At 37.8% G+C, this 18,445-nt stretch overlaps 1 protein-coding gene across 1 annotated transcript in view; it reads left to right on the top strand.

The window, feature by feature from the left end:
* LRRC69 (leucine rich repeat containing 69) overlaps positions 1-18,445 on the top strand; it is a 104,704-nt gene that overhangs the window by 36,811 nt on the left and 49,448 nt on the right. The window contains exons 2-5 of the mRNA XM_032869061.1: positions 478-604; positions 4,160-4,232; positions 10,662-10,857; positions 13,784-13,855. Coding sequence (XP_032724952.1) covers positions 478-604; positions 4,160-4,232; positions 10,662-10,857; positions 13,784-13,855 — 468 coding nt within the window. The remainder of the gene's footprint in view (positions 1-477; positions 605-4,159; positions 4,233-10,661; positions 10,858-13,783; positions 13,856-18,445) is intronic.

The following is an 18,445-nucleotide window of genomic DNA, read 5'->3' as shown; positions in this document are numbered from 1 at the left end:
ATTTTGCTGCTGGTTATCAGTTTGTTCAAGTTTTCTATTTCTTCCGCTTTCAGTTTTGGTGGTTTACATATTTCTAGGACTTTTCCATTTCTGTCAGATTGCCCAATTTGTTGGCATATAATTTTTCTGTGGTTTTGGTTGTGATCTCCCCTCTCTCATTCATGATTTAATTTATTTGGGTCCTTTCTCTTTTCTTTTTGGTAAGTACTGGCTAGGGGTTTATCAATTTTATTTTATTTTTTCAAAGAACCAGCTCTGGTTTCATGATCTGTTCTACTGTTTTTGTTGTTGCTGTTTCTGTATCATTGATTTCTACTCTACTCTTTATTATTTCTCTTCAGCTGCTGGCTTAGGAGTCACTTGTTCTTTTTTTAGATCCTCTAGGTGTAAAGTTATCCACAAAAGTTCTTAATTATTTCTCCATCTCATTTGTAGGTGAATAATGCATGAGTTCATTAAATTTCTGTATGTTTACAGTTGACAGTACTAAATCTGGGAAACAACCTTTTGGAAGAAATTCCAGAAGAGGTGAAATACCTTACATCCCTGAAGAGGCTTCATTTATTTGGAAATAAGATTTGTAAATTTGCATCTGGAGTATGTGGTAAGTTAGTCAAAGAAGAGCAACATTATGGAATCAAACTTAATCTTCTTATATTGGACAAGTAAAAAAGTAAAAAAGGATATTTTACCTTTTAAACATTTTTTGTTGCAGATATTTACACAGTATTCTTGAAATTAAGGAATTTGGGGTCTTTTTTTCAACGATTGTATTATCTATTTCTCTAATGTGGACCTAAGAAAATAAGTTAGTATTAGATTTTTCTAAATCTAAAATCTAAGAAAGAAAACCTTCCCTTTTCAGAATCAGTGTACATTTTGACCCTTGAATCTAGAGGCCCTTTCTCTACGCCTGCGAGGAAACTGGTTGAAAATCAAATTAAGAAAAACTCTTCTTGTTCTTTACACTTTTTATTGTCTCAATGTTAAGCTACAATATTCGATCAAGATGCTAAGTTTAAAATCAAAGGAGAATTTGAAAGAAAAAAATATGAGATCTAATAATTGGCTTTTTTTTTTTTTGGTGTTTCCTTTCAACTTATAACTTCTCCATTCAATAGGATACTCTTCTCATTTAATATAGGGAGAGGGGCTTAAGGATAAAACACAAGACAAAGAGATCTAGATGATTTTTATAGCTTCATTGACCCATGTACAGTACTTTATCATTCTATGTCTTTGTCCTTATTAATAAAACTAAAGATATGTTTTGTGAACTTTTGAGACATGGGTGCTAGATATAATCACTGTCATCATCAAGCAGCATTTATTGAGGCTATCACTGCATGGGGCGCTAAATTAGGGGAATATTTGGCAAATAGCACAAATAGACTTCGTATGATCTCTTTACTTTAAAATCCTGAATCATGTATCTTGGGGAAATAGTTTTTCAAAATAAGAACTGTAGTAAACACTTAACCGATGCTTATGCATGTTATATATGCAAACCCATAGATTCAGGGTTCAATTACACTTTACATAGGAAGAAAACAGTTTACATAAAGAAAAAATTAAGGGTGTGAAACAACTACAATTTTATAAACTATACTGAGGGGACAAACTTAAAACCTGACTTACATAAATAATATTATGCAACCTAGTTAACGCTGATTTAGGTTTCCATAAAGAAATTTTTTTTCTTCTGTGCCCTTAAATAGGAGGTTTGTAAGATATATATAACCTGTGTACACTGCCCCTGGATGTCTGTAGTTGCTATTATTTCTTGGTTTTGAGCTGTTGAACTTTGAAAAGCCCATGTGAATGACAAAAAATATGTTTTATGTTGTGTCCTTATTATCCAAGAGCAGAAGTAGTTTAGTGTCAGGGAGTTGAGCGCTATCCAGCCTGTACTACATGACCCAGTCACTCTGACCAGACCACACTGGTCCGGGGCTAGACATGTGTCCCAAGATAGGCCGATATTAGTCTTTTTCTTGGGAATTATAGAAATCTAAAACAGTATAACTGGCCGGAGCTCATCATATGAACTAAGATAGTGGTTGCAACTGGTGTCCTGTGAGCTGAAACTGTTTCTGAGCTGAAACTGGTTCACAAATAACTTGGTTCTCTTTTGACGGCCTTTTAAAAAATTTGAATTAGGGTACCAAAATTTGCAAATCAGAAGAGTTCATTAAAAACAACAACAACAACAAACAAACTGGATCTCCCGCTCTCCTTTGTTTTAAGAAAGAAAGACTAGGCAACACTGGAATCACATTCCTACATGGTAACAATGGCCAGGGGCTGGCTGCATGGCAGCTGCCCTGTTAGATAAGGCAGGTGCTCACCAATTCCGCACACTCCTACCTGGTACACTCCTGCCTGGTACACTCCCACCAGGGCCACTAGGATGTTCCGAGTTATCTTCTCAGTTCCTGTAGGCATTTCAGTTCGAGAACTGTCTACCCGGTCCGTGAACATTTAAATGCAGCAATAGCAGGATGGCTATGAATGTATGGAACATTAGAGAAAATCTACTCAAAAGAGAAAGCCTGGGGAGTGGGGGAAAGAGAGGAGTAGGAAGAGAAAGAGAGACAGAATATAAATATGAAGTTGAGAGAAGCTGTAATGAGAAATAAAACTCTGTGCTCTTCAGAGATACCCTGAGAATGTATCCATTAGACTTTGAGAAACTCATGCGAGAGACATAGTATTAGTCTGGAGCCGGGTGTGGGTGTCCTTGCGTATCACAACTTGTTTTAGTGGTTCAGTCCAAGAAACATGAGAAGCCCAGGAGACCCAGCATGAGCATTTCTGTAACTATGAAGAGCAATCGAAGGCCTACGTATATACATACACAGTCAATATGTATATATGAACCTATACTCATGTAGCATTACATATCGATTACACGTATATATACACATATTTATGTTAATAAGATCCCCCCACCCCCATGAGCTAAGGGCCCAGTGTGTTGGGCGGCAGGCACAGTCATGGCCAAGCCTAACAGGGAGAAGCCTGCCATGGAGATGTACCTGGAGCTGCCTTGAGTCACCAACTTTGAGTTCAAAAGGTTGGTGGCCACGCCTCAGGAGATGGACCTCTAAGAGCAGATAGTGAGCCACACCATGACCTTTTCCCCTTGGCCGGCCTGCAGTAGAGCACCATCTCAGAATTCCGTGCAGGAAAGGCTTTCCGGGCCACCCCGTGTGTGATACACACTGCTGTCAGTCTAGACGAGTGGGGAAGAAGGACAAGCACATAGGTCCCCAGTCCGTCCGTCTGATCTGCCTTGAGCTCTGCGCAGAGTCTGGTGGTCTAGGAGGACCTATTCCCCATGAAATGCACCAAAGAATGCCTCAGCTCCTTTGCGCCTCTGGTGAAGAAGATCCCCAAGTCCCCGTGCCAGGTGCTAGGGCGTCTGCTCGTCCCTCTTCAAGGTCACGCTGGCCCTAGCGCTGCATGGGCACTTGTTCACACTGTGGGTCCCCTTCGTCGTCCTCCTCCAGGGAGTTCCACCTGAGCGGCCGCAAAGAGAGTGCCGTCATGGGCCACCTGCCCCAGGTGCTGTGCAGCAGCGGGGTGGCGGCGAGAGCACAGGGGCGCGGAGCCCGTCGCACAGGCACGCGCACGTGCGGAGAGACGGTGGCACGCGTGCCTGCGTGAGTGTGGGCGCACGTGGCCGGCTCGCGTGCAGGAGGTCTGCCCACTCACGCTGCCCAGCCGCGCGCCCGCCAAGGTGCTGGTGGCTGGTGCCTTTGACCGCTCTCCCTACGTGATTTTTCCGATGGATGGGTGAATGCCACCAGTAAGGAGGACCCTTTGAATTTCATTTATTCGCTCAACATTTATGGAACAGCCCTTTTGAGTTAAAACTAAAACAAAATAACCCTGAGTTCAGGTGCCGCTTAGTTTCTGGTTCCAGTTTGTGAGCCTGGCTGTGCTCTCTGCTCTTGGGCGCTGTGATTTAGCTTTTTAATTTGGTGACGAATTCACTCTATTTTGTTTAAGCTAGTTTAAGAGGGTACCTGTCACCAGCGACCCCGCGAGCCTTGGCCAAGGCAAGAAACCAGAAGGAAAACAGTGGTATATAGAAAAGTGGCTACAAGTTATTCTCTAAGAGATAGCTAACGTGACTAAAATTATTTCCCAACAGATGGCTTACAAAATTTGATTCTGCTCAATCTGAACAACAATCGGCTCACATGGATTCCTCAAGAAGTCAGCAGGTAATTTTGTTTATAGCTAGACTTCCAGCCCCACCCTGGTCCTCTGAACCTCAACCTCATTGTCTGGCCTCAGCTCTCGTGGGGTTTGTACCTGGCAAAGAGGCATCTGAAGGACTGAGGCAAGGCACTACTTTTAAGCAAATGATTCTTTAAACACTTGAGGGAAATGAAAAATAGCACGACTTGGCGATCTAAGTGTAAAAGTGGGGGTTTGAAACCTAAAAGTTCTAAAGTTGATTGCATTATTGGTTTCCTAACTCTGGGGTTCTTGGAGTTTGCTCTGATACAGAATTGGGAACATTAAATTTTATTTCGTGAAGTACTGGAAACCATTTTCAGCTTAATGGAAAAAGTCATGTAAAAGCAAAGTCTTGAAAATTGAGATAGCATTTTCATTAACCACCCCCCACACATTTTCTTATTAACAACAACAAAATGTTACACACCTTATCCTGCACATCTGCACAGATGGGCTGCGGTTACAGTGGCTTTCTGGAGCCAGCTGAGGGCCTCGTCCTTCTGCAGGCAAAACACTCTCTTGGGTTTTTCCCCTGACAGATGGAGAGAAAACCCTACTTGGGTTTACTTGACTTTGGAGACTCTCTTTATTGCCTGTTGAATGGAAACAGATGTTTTACAACATAAGAGCATCCAGATTTTTAAAGGATACAAAACTATGAACAGTCCTTAACAAAGGGATTTGTGCAGCACCTAAAGTCTATTCCAATTCACTTGTCTATACTTCTAGCCAATATGTTTTGCTTCCGAGGGAGATTTTCACAGAGAAAGTAATGTTTTAAGTCAGAATAACTAGGAAAAATTTTAAGTGATCTAATTTCTGAAGAAGAAGACTATTTATAACAATGAAGATGCCAGTAGGTGTTTGCTTGCTCTTTCATTTATTCAGCTTCTCAGTGGGATTTGTGTATCAATGATATATGAAGAAAAGGGAAGATCTGGCAAACTGGGCCATATCTTTGTGCCGCTGGCCTTATGAGTTTGGGCAAGTAATTTAATTGCACCTTAGCTTTCTTATCTCTAAAGGAAAAAGTTTGAGTAGATGAACTTTAAAACCTTTACAGTTATAACACTATGATTTCATAATCTATTAAGCTTCGATCTGTTTGGAGTATTAAGTATAATAGTCAAAGAACTGCATAAATCTATAGTGACATTTTAGAAGATGAAATGAAAGCTTTTGCTGAAAAATGTAGGATTGCAAAATAGTTAAGTCTACACTATTTTATAGATAATTCTGGATTGTCTGTATTCTGACTGTGTCCTATATGTAGGCTGATTGGTCACCTCCTCAAGCAGGATTCCATTTTCTGACTTTGGGAAAGTTTCTTCACTTTCCCATACCTTAGTGTCTTCAGCTGCAGCATGAGGACAATAATAGTGCCTATTCATAGGGTTGTTTTGACAGTTAAATATGCGAATTTGTCAAAAATATTTAAGATTGAGCCTGGGACATAGTAAGTGCTCAAGTGGATGTTAGCTTTTCTTATTATGGACTCTTATTTTTATTCTTCTTTTTGTTCCTCCCATTCATTCCTTTTTAGAGAGGAAAGAAGGACTTACGGGTGAATTTGGGAAAACCATTTAGTGTACGTGGCTCAGTGTCCTCCTTTTAGTCTGTCATCAAGTAAGCAGTTTCCTTAGCAGGAAAGGCCATGACCGGGTGGGTATGTTTATTCAGGGGACGACTGAGAGATGGGGAGACTGTTCATGTCAGCTCTATGCTGATGTGTGAATCCGTTCTTTTAAAATCCCATGTCTTATTTCTCTATTTGTTTAGAACCTGGGAGGGGGAGAGATCTGTTTGTTGGCTAAACTACAAAGTGTTGGTTAATGGACTTGGAGTCAAACCGGGACAGGTCAGAGTTTTGCCCCTAAACAACCGTGTCTCTGGCAGGGCAGCACAGCCCCAGAAGGAAAAGGAGAAAGGTGGGCATCTTGGTGACAGAATCTCTCTGAAAGAAAGGGAGAAAAGAATGGACTAAGCCAGTGGACTCAGTTTTTTCTTCAAATTCACCACTCAGGGCAGTCACTCTTCAGCCAACTGGAGAGGAAGTGCGCAGGGAGAAGCTGCAAGGTGCCTCTTACAGTTTTCTCTTGGAGGAATGGAAGTTCTCCCTGCTCCTGGAAATGAAAACAATGACGCATACTATTTTTTTCCTCTGCTCTTTGCTCAGCCAATGAATGATGGCTATTTACAGTAGCCTCTGAGCTCAGCTTCATGCATGGAATACTGACAAAATGAAAACCCAACTGCCATGGTAGTAATTCTGAGTAGAATCAATTACAGTCATGATTATAATAGTGATTAGTGAAGAAAATTCCTTGTCCCACAGGACCTACTCCACACATTTTCGCTTTCTTTTAACACTGGGTCATCCAGTTTTGACTGTATATCTTCTCTGTAAATGACTTTGCTCCGTATTTTACCAAGAAATTTGGCTCCCTCTTTATCTTGCCTTTCCAGCCTCTTTATCTGGCCTTAAGTAGACCTTAAAGACAAAATCTACCTCTTGCCTTTTCTCTCTTGCTCCTTCATTCTCTTCTTTATAGTCAAACTTCTCTCAATCTATTGCTTTTGTTTTCTTCCTTAAAATTCTCTTTTTTCTCTTCATTCTACTTAATATTATTTTTAAAGACCATTAGTGTCCTTTGGGCAATCAAATCTAGTGGTATTTTCTCGCTGCTGAATACAAATTCCACAAAAATCACGAGTGTTCCATTCAATAAATTTTGACCAGTGTACACACACCAATAAGGTATTGAACGTTTCCTTCAACCCACAAATTTCCTCATCCACACTTCCTGAATTCTTACCTCTCATAAGCAACTATTGTGATTTCTACCTCCACAAATTAGTTTTACTTGTTCTAGAACTAAATAAATTGAATCATACAGTCTGTATTCTTTTGTGTCTGTCTTTTGCTGAGCATAGTTTTTTTTTTTTTTTTTTTTTTTTTTTTTTTTTTTTTTTTTTTTTTTTGAGAGTCACCTTATCGTTGCCTTTGTCGGGGATTTGTTGTTTTTTGTTTATACCCAGTAACATTTCATTGCGTAAATTATGCCACAAGTTATTTTCGCCTGTTCCGGGACATTTGGATTATTTCCCATTTGGGGCTATTATGAATTAAGATATTATAACTATTCTTGTGGAAGTCTTTTGGTGGACATATGTTTAATTTATTTTTCATTTCAATTCCTAGGAGTAGAGTTGTAGAGTCATGGAGTAGGAGTATTAGTGTATATATCAATTTATTAAGAGCTGCCTGTAGTTTTGCAAAGTGATTGTGCCATTTTACATTCTGGCAGTTTTTAAAATGTTTACCATCATAGGTGGTATGAAGTCATGTCTCATGGTAGTTATATAAATGCAAATTATTTTGCATTTCTCTAGTGTCTAATGACAATTGAGCACCTTTTCATGTTCTCATTCCCCATTTTTATATCTTCTTCTGTGAAGTGTTTGTATCAAGTATTTTTTCCATTGGAATAAATTTGCAGTTTTTTCTTTCTTAACATTGAGTTGTAAGAGTTCCTTTGCATTCTGGATACAAGTGCTTTGGTAAGTGCATGTATTGCCGATATCTCTTCTAGTATGTGGCTTGCCTTTTATTTTCTTAACAGTACCTTTAGATGAAAAGTTAGTTTTTAACTTTGATGAAGGCCAATTTATAAATACTTTTATTTTAAGATAAGTGCTTTCCGTGGCCTTCATAAGGAAATATTTGCTTATCCCAGTTATCAAGATATTATCCTATATTTTCTTCTACAATGTTTATAGTTTTTAGTTTTTGTATTTAGGTCTAAGATTCATCTCAAATTAATGCTTGTGCATAATGTTGGGTAATAGTCAAAGTTCATTTTTCCCCACATTATCCTATATTTTCTTCTACAAACTATAGTTTTAGTTTTTATGTATAGGTCTATGAGTCACCACAAATTAATGTCTGTGTGTGATGTGGGTAATGGTCAAAGGGTATTTTGCCCTGTATGTTTATCCAGTTATTCTAGCACCACTTGTTGAAAGACTATTTTTTTTAATTGAATTGCTTTGACATCCCCAAAGTCAAAATACCATTCATGTGTCTCTTTGACTCTCCCTTCTATTGCATCGATCCATTTTTCTATAATTTCTCTAAATATTATTTTAATTACTGTAGCTGTATTGTAGCTTTGAAATCAGTTAATGTGAGTCCTTTGACTTTGTGTTTTTTATAATAGTTTTGGCCACACTAGGTACTTTGACTATCCATGTAAATTTTAAAATTGATTTGTCAGTTTTTACACAAAGAAACTGTTAAGATTTTTATTTGGGAGAGATCCTAAGTGATGCAGTCAGTTGAGCATCCAACTCTTGGTTTCAGCTCAGGTCGTAATCTCAGGGTTGTGTTATTGAGCCCCGCGTGAGGCTCCGTGCTTAACACAGATTCTGCTTCAGGCTCCCTCTCCCTCTCCCCACTGTGCACACTCTCTAAAATAAATAAATCAGTCTTTAAAAACAATTTTTATTTGGGTTAAGTTGAACTGTAGATCACTTTGGGGAGAATGGGCATCTTAGCAATATTGTTTCTTTTTATATGTGGGCAAGATGTATCCCTACTTTTATTTAGAGATCTTTTAAATTTTCTTAGTCATAATTGATAGTTTTCAGGATAGATGTCTCTCATATCCTTTGTTAAATGTTTTTCTAACTATTTTATGGTGGTTTTTTTAAAATGTTGCTGTAAATGGAGTTTTTAGAACTTTCATTTCCAATTTTTGTGGCTACAGTATAGAAGTACAATAGATTTTTAAAAATAGTGACTTTATAGTATATGATCCTGCTTCTGGTTCTAGTAGTTTTGTTAGTTTGTATTACCTCTCTTTAATATTTAAAGTGTCAGGGGGCGCCTGGGTGGCTCAGTGGGTTAAAGCCTCTGCCTTCAGCTCAGGTCATGATCCCAGGGTCCTGGGATCGAGCCCCTCATTGGGCTCTCTGCTCAGCAGAGAAGCTCTGCTTCCTCCTCTCTCTCTCTCTCTGCCTGTCTCTCTGCCTACTTGTGATCTCTGTCAAATAAATAAATAAAATATTAAAAAAAAACCATATAAAGTGTCGTCCATCTCTTTAATTTTGAAGAACTCTCCTCCTGTAACCTTTAAAGATTCTTTGTCAACCTGGTTCATCTCCTGTTTCTCTATTCATACCTTCCCTAGGTGCCTTTTTGTTTTGTTTTTGTTTCTGTTATTTGTCAGATGTTCACATTCTTCAAGAATCTTTACCACTTGCTGCTTCTCCCTCTTCTCCTGCCCTTTTTGTTGTTCTTCCTCTCAATCTCATCTATTCACATGGATTTCCTTATCAGGTTTGTAGTCTTCCCCAGTCCCCTTCACCAGGCCTGACCACTTCCCTTCTGCCAGGGCCTCTTTTTTAATGGTCTGAAACACATCACCTCATTCTGTCATTACTTTTATCTCGGCACATTGGACCTTGAGATTATCATATATTTTCATTCTTTGCTTTGTAAACAGACACATCTGCGTTTGAGTCTTGGCACTGTTATCTACTAGATGGGTGATTCGGGTAGGTTGTTTATTGCCTCTGATGCTTTATTTTCCTCATTTCTAAATTAAGGGTAATAATTCCAGCTTTCAGGTTGTGGTGATGATGTAGTTTAATGCACAGGTACATAGTTGATGCTGAACATTACTAATTTCTTTCGTTTCTTTATTCAAAATATTAATATTTTCTCACCTTCTATTGCCCCCTTTTGGCCTGATTTTACAAGTTCTGTTATTCAAAGCCAAGTTCAAATGTTTATTCTCCCAAAATGCTTGTGATATACCTCCCTAGCATACCTGCAACTGGAAACTCGAATTTCCTGAATCCCTTTCTCCCTGTCTGATGGCATTTCCTGACTTCATTTTATGGCTCTAATATCTCCTTCTAGACCATGATATCCATAATGGCAGAATCTGTGGCTGATTCATCTTTGTATCTTCTGCGTCAACTAAGCAGTTCTCACATCTATTTGGTGCATGATATTTAATCTATATCTATACCTCTATCCATTTATATCCATGTATACATGTATGTGTATTTTTGTGCATATCTATGTCTTCTTTTGTCCTCTGGCTTCTTCTTCAATATAGCCAATGTATACAAACAAAAAGTGAAAATAGAGTTTTCTCTCTCTTAAATCAAAGTTTTGATTACATAACATTCTTTTAACATAAGCTATCTGATTATAAACTATCTTTAAAAGTTAAATTATAGTAAAGATTTTTTATGCTCCAAGTATTTGTAGTAGTTGTGAACCCATGACTAAAGTAAGGCTCAGATGAGCTACAAAAAAATGAATTGACACATGGCTTCTGATAAGTAAATGGGCTTTCTTATTCTCATGAATTTCTTTCACATACTTTATTTTTTAGATTAAAAAGCCTTATATATTTGAGTATGAATCATAACCAGCTAGCCAGCATTCCTAAAGAGCTTTGTTTTCTTAAGAATCTTTCTGAACTTCAACTTAACTACAATCAGCTCATTTACATACCTGAAGAGATTAAGCTCTTGAAGAAGCTCCAGAAGCTTCTTCTGGTGGGAAACAACATTGAAGTTTTGCCAGAGGTAAGCAAAACATGGAACCAAATTTTCTTGGGGAAGAGCTCATTGTGACACAGTGGAGAGTGGTTATGGAATAGCTTTGGACATCTGAGTACAAGCCATCGTTTGCTTTCCCTCCGATTAGGCATAGTCCATTCCCAAAGCCCTGTGACGAAAGAGGGTTATCACTTGGATATTCTACGTAGCTGGGGATTCCAGATTTAGTAAATAAGGGTACAGGATGCTCACTTAAACTTGAATCTCAGGTAAGGAATGAATACTTTTTTAGTACATATATGTTCCAAATATAGTATGGGACATACTTATACTAAAAAAAAATTTTTGTCTGAAATGTAAATTTAATCAAACCTCTTGTATTTTATCTGGAAGCCTTATGTATGGCATAAATTTTAAGTACATTTTGGTTTTGGAATATGTGCTATATACCTTCCATTTTTCCTACATATCTCTTCTCCATCTTTTTCCAACATGGTTTGTGCTTGGAAAACTGACCTGCATGGGCATCAGTAAGCTCCTTTGTCCTCTGGCTTCCTCATGGATATGGCCAATGAGAGCCACTAGTAGGAGGTGAAAGGGCAGGAGGAGAATGAGTACCAGATGGTATTCCCATGGATACCATGGATACTTACAGCATAGAATGTTGTAAGTTGTCTGCACACTTTTCTGGTAGACCGTAATGAATATTAGGTGATCCTCATGTGGACAATTACTACTTCCCCTTGGCTTTTTAGGCCCATAGCTGGAAAGAACTCCTTGCTGTTGCCAGCTTTTGGGAACTTTGTGGGAACCTTGCCAAACTTTTATAAATGATGGCTTTATTAAATTCTCCTCAAATTTCCCAGTTTAAGAATACAGTTTCCTGCTAGGAACTTGTCACTGAGTTTACCTTCCTTCCCTATGCAAATTAAAGTTAATTTGATAGGAAGGGATGCATGTCATGCAGTAAGTTGAGGAATACAAAAAGTAGATCAATTCCTACTGTTTCATTTTTCTCTCAAGAGGATATTCCATTTAAAAATTCTGGGTGCTTGAGTGGCTCAGTTGGTTAAGCATCTGGCTTCAGCTCAGGTCATGATCCCAGGGTCCTGGGATTGAGTCCTACATCAGGCTCCTGCTCATTGGGAAGTCTGCTTCTTCCTCTGCCTCCTCCTCTCTTTCTGTCTCTCATGAATAAATAAAGAAAATCTTAAAAAATAAAATAAAAATAAATAAAAATTCTGTGCAAACTGTAATCTGATATATGAAAAAGTGTATTTCAAAAATTTTATTCTTCAATTCCTTAAAAAAAATCCCAATTTCTGCAGATGAGTAAGAACAGTTCTCAAAATTACAAACTAAATCTATTAAAAGTGTAATACTTTTATGTGAGGGAAAAACAGTAACAGTAGTACCACGGTCATTGTCATGAAGCATTATATTATTTAGTGTTCATAACAACTCTGGGATGTTGCTCTTCTTATTAAACCATTTATTTCATTTTAAAAAATGTTTTATTTACTTGCAAGAGAGGGAAAGCGAGTGAGAACACAAGTGTGGGGGAGGGATAGAGAGAGAGGGAGAAAAGCAGACTCCCTGCTGAGCAGGGAGCCTGATGTGGGGCTCAGACCCAGACTCTGAAATCATGATCTGAGACAGACGTTTAACCAGCTGAGCCACCTAAGCACCCGTACCCATTTAAAATAAGGAACAGAGAGGTTATATGACTTGAACACAGTTTGCAAAGGTCAGAGAAGGGACTCAAATCCATGTCCGTCTGACTTAAAGGTTTGTACTTAGACTCAATATTCTTACTACAATTTTTTTTAAATCCTGAGGAGTTTGGACTTTAAAAAATTTAAATGTTAGTAGGTCCTGTCCTGAATTATTATGTAAAGAATGCCTATGATTATATGTCCTTGTACATTTAATATGATTCAGCCTATCATTGTTCTTTTTGGTCTATAAATGGCAAGACATTATAGGAAGTACTCATTTGTTTTGATAATGAACAAATTATGAATCATTTTCTGGTACATTATGTTTTTAAAAATTTTTAAGTTTATTTCTATGTTTTTAATTTTTTAAAAAGATTTTGTTTATTTATTTAGAAGAGAGCATGAGCATGAGTTGGGGAGGGGCAGAGGGAGAGGGAGAGGGAGGGAGAATCTCAGGCAGACTCCTCGCTGAGCTCAGAACATGATGCTGGGTTCCATGTGGGCCTTGATCCCAGGACCCTGAGATCATGACCTGAACTGAAATCAGGAGTTGGATGCTTAACTGAATGAGCCACCCAGGCATCCCTGGTACATTATGAATTACGTGTATGTTTGCACACGGATGTAAATGTATATGACCATTCAGTCACATTGGGCATGTAGAGACAGTAACAGATTTTATTTTTTTGTAAGGAAAGGATTGTGTCAGCACAGTGCTAAGCAAAAGGTAGATGTAAAATAAATGCCTTTGGAATTGTTGATAGACCTTTTACACCTGTTTTCCGTTTTTTAAAACTGCTTTGTATTTTGATTTTAGTAATATCTACCAAGTTCTCACTATAAGGCCTTTCAGTAAGCACTTTCTGATTAGTAACTTATTTAATCCATTCAATAACCATATTAAAGTAAGGGCTTCCATTACCATTTTCATTTTACAAATGGGGAAACTGAAGTACAAAGAGATTAAGAAATTTGTCCATAGTTACTTAGCATCAGAGGTCAGATTTGAACCCACAAACAGTCTAACTCTTGGCCACCATGTTGCCCTGGAGTAGTCGGAGGAAATGAGACCATACAGACACCCCTGGACCTATGGATCTCCTCCAGGAGTGGGTGCTGAAGAATTGATCAGGTAATTAGGAAAGAAGGTCAATCCCATCAAGTTTGAAGCTGGAAGAAATTTATGATTCTACATATTAGATTCTTAAAAATCTTTCTTTTGTTTTCTGACACAGGAACTTTGTGATCTTATAAACCTAAGAATCCTAGACATAGCTGGAAATTTTATTCAGACATTTCCATCAGGAGTAAGTAGAGTCCACCTCTATTATAAGTGAAATATAACTTTGTTTATGCTACTGAAGTTAGAAAAATATGAGCAGTTGTAAAACTTTGTAGTAATTGGAACCTTGGGTTATACAGATGACTCAAAAATTTGCTTTGTTCTAGAATTTCAAAACCTGTTCTCTTCCATTCCTTCCTATGTGTTCTCTGCCTGCTGAAATTGTTTGAACTAAGTGAACTCTGATTGCTGTCATAAATATTTTAAATGTTTTTTTTTATTTTATACTGCTTTGGTTACCTCAGACTTTTTGAAAATATAACTTTCCAGAGCATACATTTTTATCCCTTGTAATTAATCCAAGGTGACACTTTTGTTAGTTGTTTTTGAGCCATGAACAATGAAAAATATACTTTTTCCCATTTGGAAGTGAGTTTTGACTTTACTATATTTCAAAAAACTGAGGAACAGTTGGTCTTGGTGATGTTTGACTTTTGGAAAAGAAATAGCTTTTTCTTATTGCATTTTTATACCCAAGCAAGCTTAGTTCCACATGCAGGGCAATAATTAGAAGCTCATCAATCCAGAAGGTTTTCAATAAATATATATATATATTTTTTTGACAGAGAGAAAGAGATCACCAGTAGGCAGAGAGGGAGGCAGAGACAGAGGGAGGCTCCTTTCTGGCTCCTTGCTGAGCAGAGAACCTGATGTGGGGCTCAATCCCAGGACCCTGGGATCATGACCTAAGCTGAAGGAAGGCTTAACCCACTGAGCCACCCAGGCGCCCTTCAATAAATAATTTTTGATCTATTAAATACTTTAGCTGATCGATCAGCTCCAAGCTGAGATTTCAGTCCTTTTTACCCTTAAAGAAATTTTTTTCACTGAAAGCAACTCAAATATGAAAAATGAGTGTAAAGTCTGTTTTAGAAAAAATGTGGTTTTAATTGTTAAAATATGTATAACATAAAATTTACCATTTACACACTTTTGTGTGCAGTTCTATAGCACTAGGTATATATTCACAATGTTGCACAGCCAACATCAGCTGTTTCCAGAAGTGTTTCACTTTCTCCAACTAAAACTTTGTTCCCCTTAAACACTGTCTCCCCATTCCCCTCCCCCCACCCAGCCCCTCACAGCCACTGTTCTTTCTGTCTCTACAAATTGGACATTTGGGAACCTCATTTAAGTACAATATACCTCATAGAAACATGCAATAACTTGTCCTTTTGTGACTGTATTTCTTGTTTGTTTGTTTGTTTTTCCCCACACATTTTATTTTTTTTATTAACATACAGGTCTGTGATTCATCAGTCTTACGCAATTCACAGCACTCATCATAGCACATACCCTCCCCAATATCCCTCACCCAGCCACTCCATCCTGCCCATCCCCTTCCCCTCCAGCAACCCTCAGTTTGTTTCCTGAGATTAAGAGTCTCTTATGGTTTGTCTCCCTCTCTGGTTTCTTATTTCATTTTTCCCTTCCTTTTCCTATGATCCTCTCTCTTGTTTCTCAAATTCCTCATATCAGAGAGATCATTTGACAATTGTCTTTCTCTGATTGACTTACTTTGCTTAGCATAATACTCTCTAGTTCTATCCACATTGTTGCAATGGCAAGATTTCATTTTTGATGGTTGCATAATATTCGTGTGTGTGTGTGTGTGTGTGTGTGTGTGTGTATGTGTTTCACATCTTCTTTGTCCATTTGTGACTGTATTTCACTTAATATAATGTCTTCACAGTTTATCTATGTTATAGGCTGGGTTAGAATTTCCTCCCTTCCTAAAGGCTGAATCATATTCCATTGTGCATATCTGTCACACTCTGTTTATCCACTCATCTGTCAGTGGACACTTGGGCTCCTTCCACCTTTTGGCTATATAGAATAATGCTGTTGTGAACATGAGTTGTACAAGTATCTGTTTAAGTTTCTCTTTTCATTTCTTTGGGGTATATACCTAGAAGTGGAATTGCTGAGTCATATGGTAATTGCATGTTTACTTCTTCTGAAAAATTTTTATTTAAATTCCAGTTAATTACTGTATAGGATAACATTAATCTCAAGTGTGCAATATAGTGATTCAGCATCTCCGTTCAACACCCAGTGCTCCTCACAATAAATGCACTCCTTAGAAATCACCAAACTATCTTCTAAAAACACATAGTTTTGAATGTTTAATGATTGCATGTTGTTAATATTGAATTTGTGAAGGCTATCAAGTCTTACCATTGTGCAAGTCTTAGTTCACCTCTCTCTGTCCTGTGATGCCTTCCAGGTTTTCCCAAATAGTCTTTTGGTGCTACCATTTCTGTGGTACTGTTAGATTTATTCCACGTAGTAGAATAATTCTTTTCAAATCTGTCTTGCAGATAGACTGTAAGTTAAGTAAACTATTGAGTTTTTAGTTCCCTCGAAAGAATAATTTTTAAATCTTTAAAAAATCTTTTAAGCAAAGATCTTTCTCCAGCTCCTCTTTCCCTCAAGAGCCCAGTTATTTTTCAAATTGCAGTCATTGGAAGAAAAAGTTGACCTGACTAAAGTGAGAAAAAGTTTTAATGATGATTACCAGGGGCATCATGACATTTGCCTTTGATGTGAAGTGTATAACAAAGTATCTACAAAACATTTGCAGACCTAACAGAAAACTTCATGTTTCTGTAATACTTGTGATCAGAATTCTCCATTAGTCTAACTGCCTGAACGGTCATAACTGTACTTTTCAGATTGAGAAATGGCACTAAAAGTTATATTTCTAAAGCATTATTTTGCAATTATTTAGTAATTAAATTACAAAGCATTTTTGCATGTTGTTAAATATTCATAGCAATTAGATTTTGAATAGCCTATTGGAAAAGACCAAAATCTGGTATTATTATTCCTGTTTAGTACTGAGGCTCCAGAGAAGTAATTAACCTATGGCCATGGCTCTTAGACTTGAGAGGGCATCAGAGTCCCTGGATGACTTGTGAAAAGGCAGAGGGCTGGCCCACATCTGTACAGTTTCTGATTCAGTAGGTTGGGTTGCCCGAGAATTTGCGTTCCTGTTAAGTTCTCGGGTAATAGTGATGCTGCAAGTCTGGGGACCACACCTGGAACACCCCTGTCTGGAGGTATAGAGCAGTGATAACGTTTGGACTTGTGCTCAAGATTTTTGGCTGCAAGCCCAGGACTCTTCACATATTAGAACTTTCCTCTGAGAAAAAAAGAAATACTGAGGAACAAATTCTTTGTGTCACGAATGACAGTCGGGTCAGTCTCTGTTGTGCTACACAAATAAATGAGACCATTCTTTCATCTCCCAGGGAGTTTGGGTTCCGATAGTTTCCCTGTATCCTCAACTAAAATGATACTCAAGGGGCATTCCTTGAACAATACAGTACTTGCATACTCTGGAAGATCCTTTACACAGAAACTAGGATTTTGGTATATGATCACAAGAAATGCCTATTAAGTTGGAAGCTGAGTTTTATATGTTACTCTTTTTCAGCCACTCTGTGGATGCACTTGGTGCATTGACACATCTTCCTAAACATTGATCTATCAGCCAATCTAAACATCGAAGAGGTTTTTAGCATGTAACTTTAAACACTGAGTTTTATTTTGGAGAAAGTTTGGTCAAATCCATCATCATGTAATGTGTTGTAGTCTCTAACTTTTGTCTTTATAAAGTTTTCCATTTACATCAGGTGGTTGTATTTGGAAGTGAGGCTCAGGTCTAGGTAAAATAGTTACAAGGACATGTAATGTGATAACTTACAATATGATAACTCATGGGAAAGTGTTTTGCTTTTCTAGGCATTGAGGAAATAAGCTTTAAAAGATGTAAACCATAGCCAATGCTTCATTTTCCAAAGTTGCTGTTTGCTTTTAGTTTCAAATTCATGGTATTAACATTCATGTGAAGCCGTGGCCTCCATAAACAGGTTCTGTGTTGGAGTTAAGAATCTTGAGTATTTGTGTATCCCTAAGGTCTGTAGGAATACAGTGTTTTTAAAAGAAGAAAACATACAAGGAGAAAAAGCCTCTTGCAGTGGTGTTGTCATGAGAAAAATATGCTTGGACTATTTATGGGAGGGATAATAGCTATAGCACCTATTCCATTTTATCAGTGCCCCCCTTTTTTCCTTCAAGAATTCTTCAGAGTCATCATAAATCAGATTTGAGAACAGGGCAAACACTTTTCTCTTTCACAGTGTGAGAAACATAGGAGAAAAAAAAATGTAAGTAACTTTCCCAGAAACACAAATCATTTGAGTGGCAAAGAGTCTATTTGAATCCACTATTCGCAAACAAAAATTAAATATGCCTAAGTTAGCAATTTACCAGTTGTGTGACCTTGAGCACATAACTCAAGCACTTTGTGTTTTCTTTTTTTCCCTATGGAAATTGGGGATATTAATAACACTTCTATCATAACATTGTTGGGAAAGGGTTAGTCACAACAGTTTGTGTTCAGCAATACAGAATAAATAGATGATTAAATGAGATGATATGTATAAAGCTTTTACTTGTGGTTGACCCATGGTAGATGGTAAGTATTATTTTCTTTTTATTTTAAAGCATGGTCTGAGCTACCTGCCACTGAATCCATCCCAAATACAGG

The sequence above is a fragment of the Lontra canadensis genome, unplaced genomic scaffold (assembly GCF_010015895.1).
Source record: "Lontra canadensis isolate GAN:19392208 unplaced genomic scaffold, GSC_riverotter_1.0 scaffold37, whole genome shotgun sequence".
Lineage (NCBI taxonomy): Eukaryota > Metazoa > Chordata > Mammalia > Carnivora > Mustelidae > Lontra > Lontra canadensis.
Note: the sequence above shows the minus strand (reverse complement) of the source record. Positions and strands in the feature narration are given on the sequence as shown.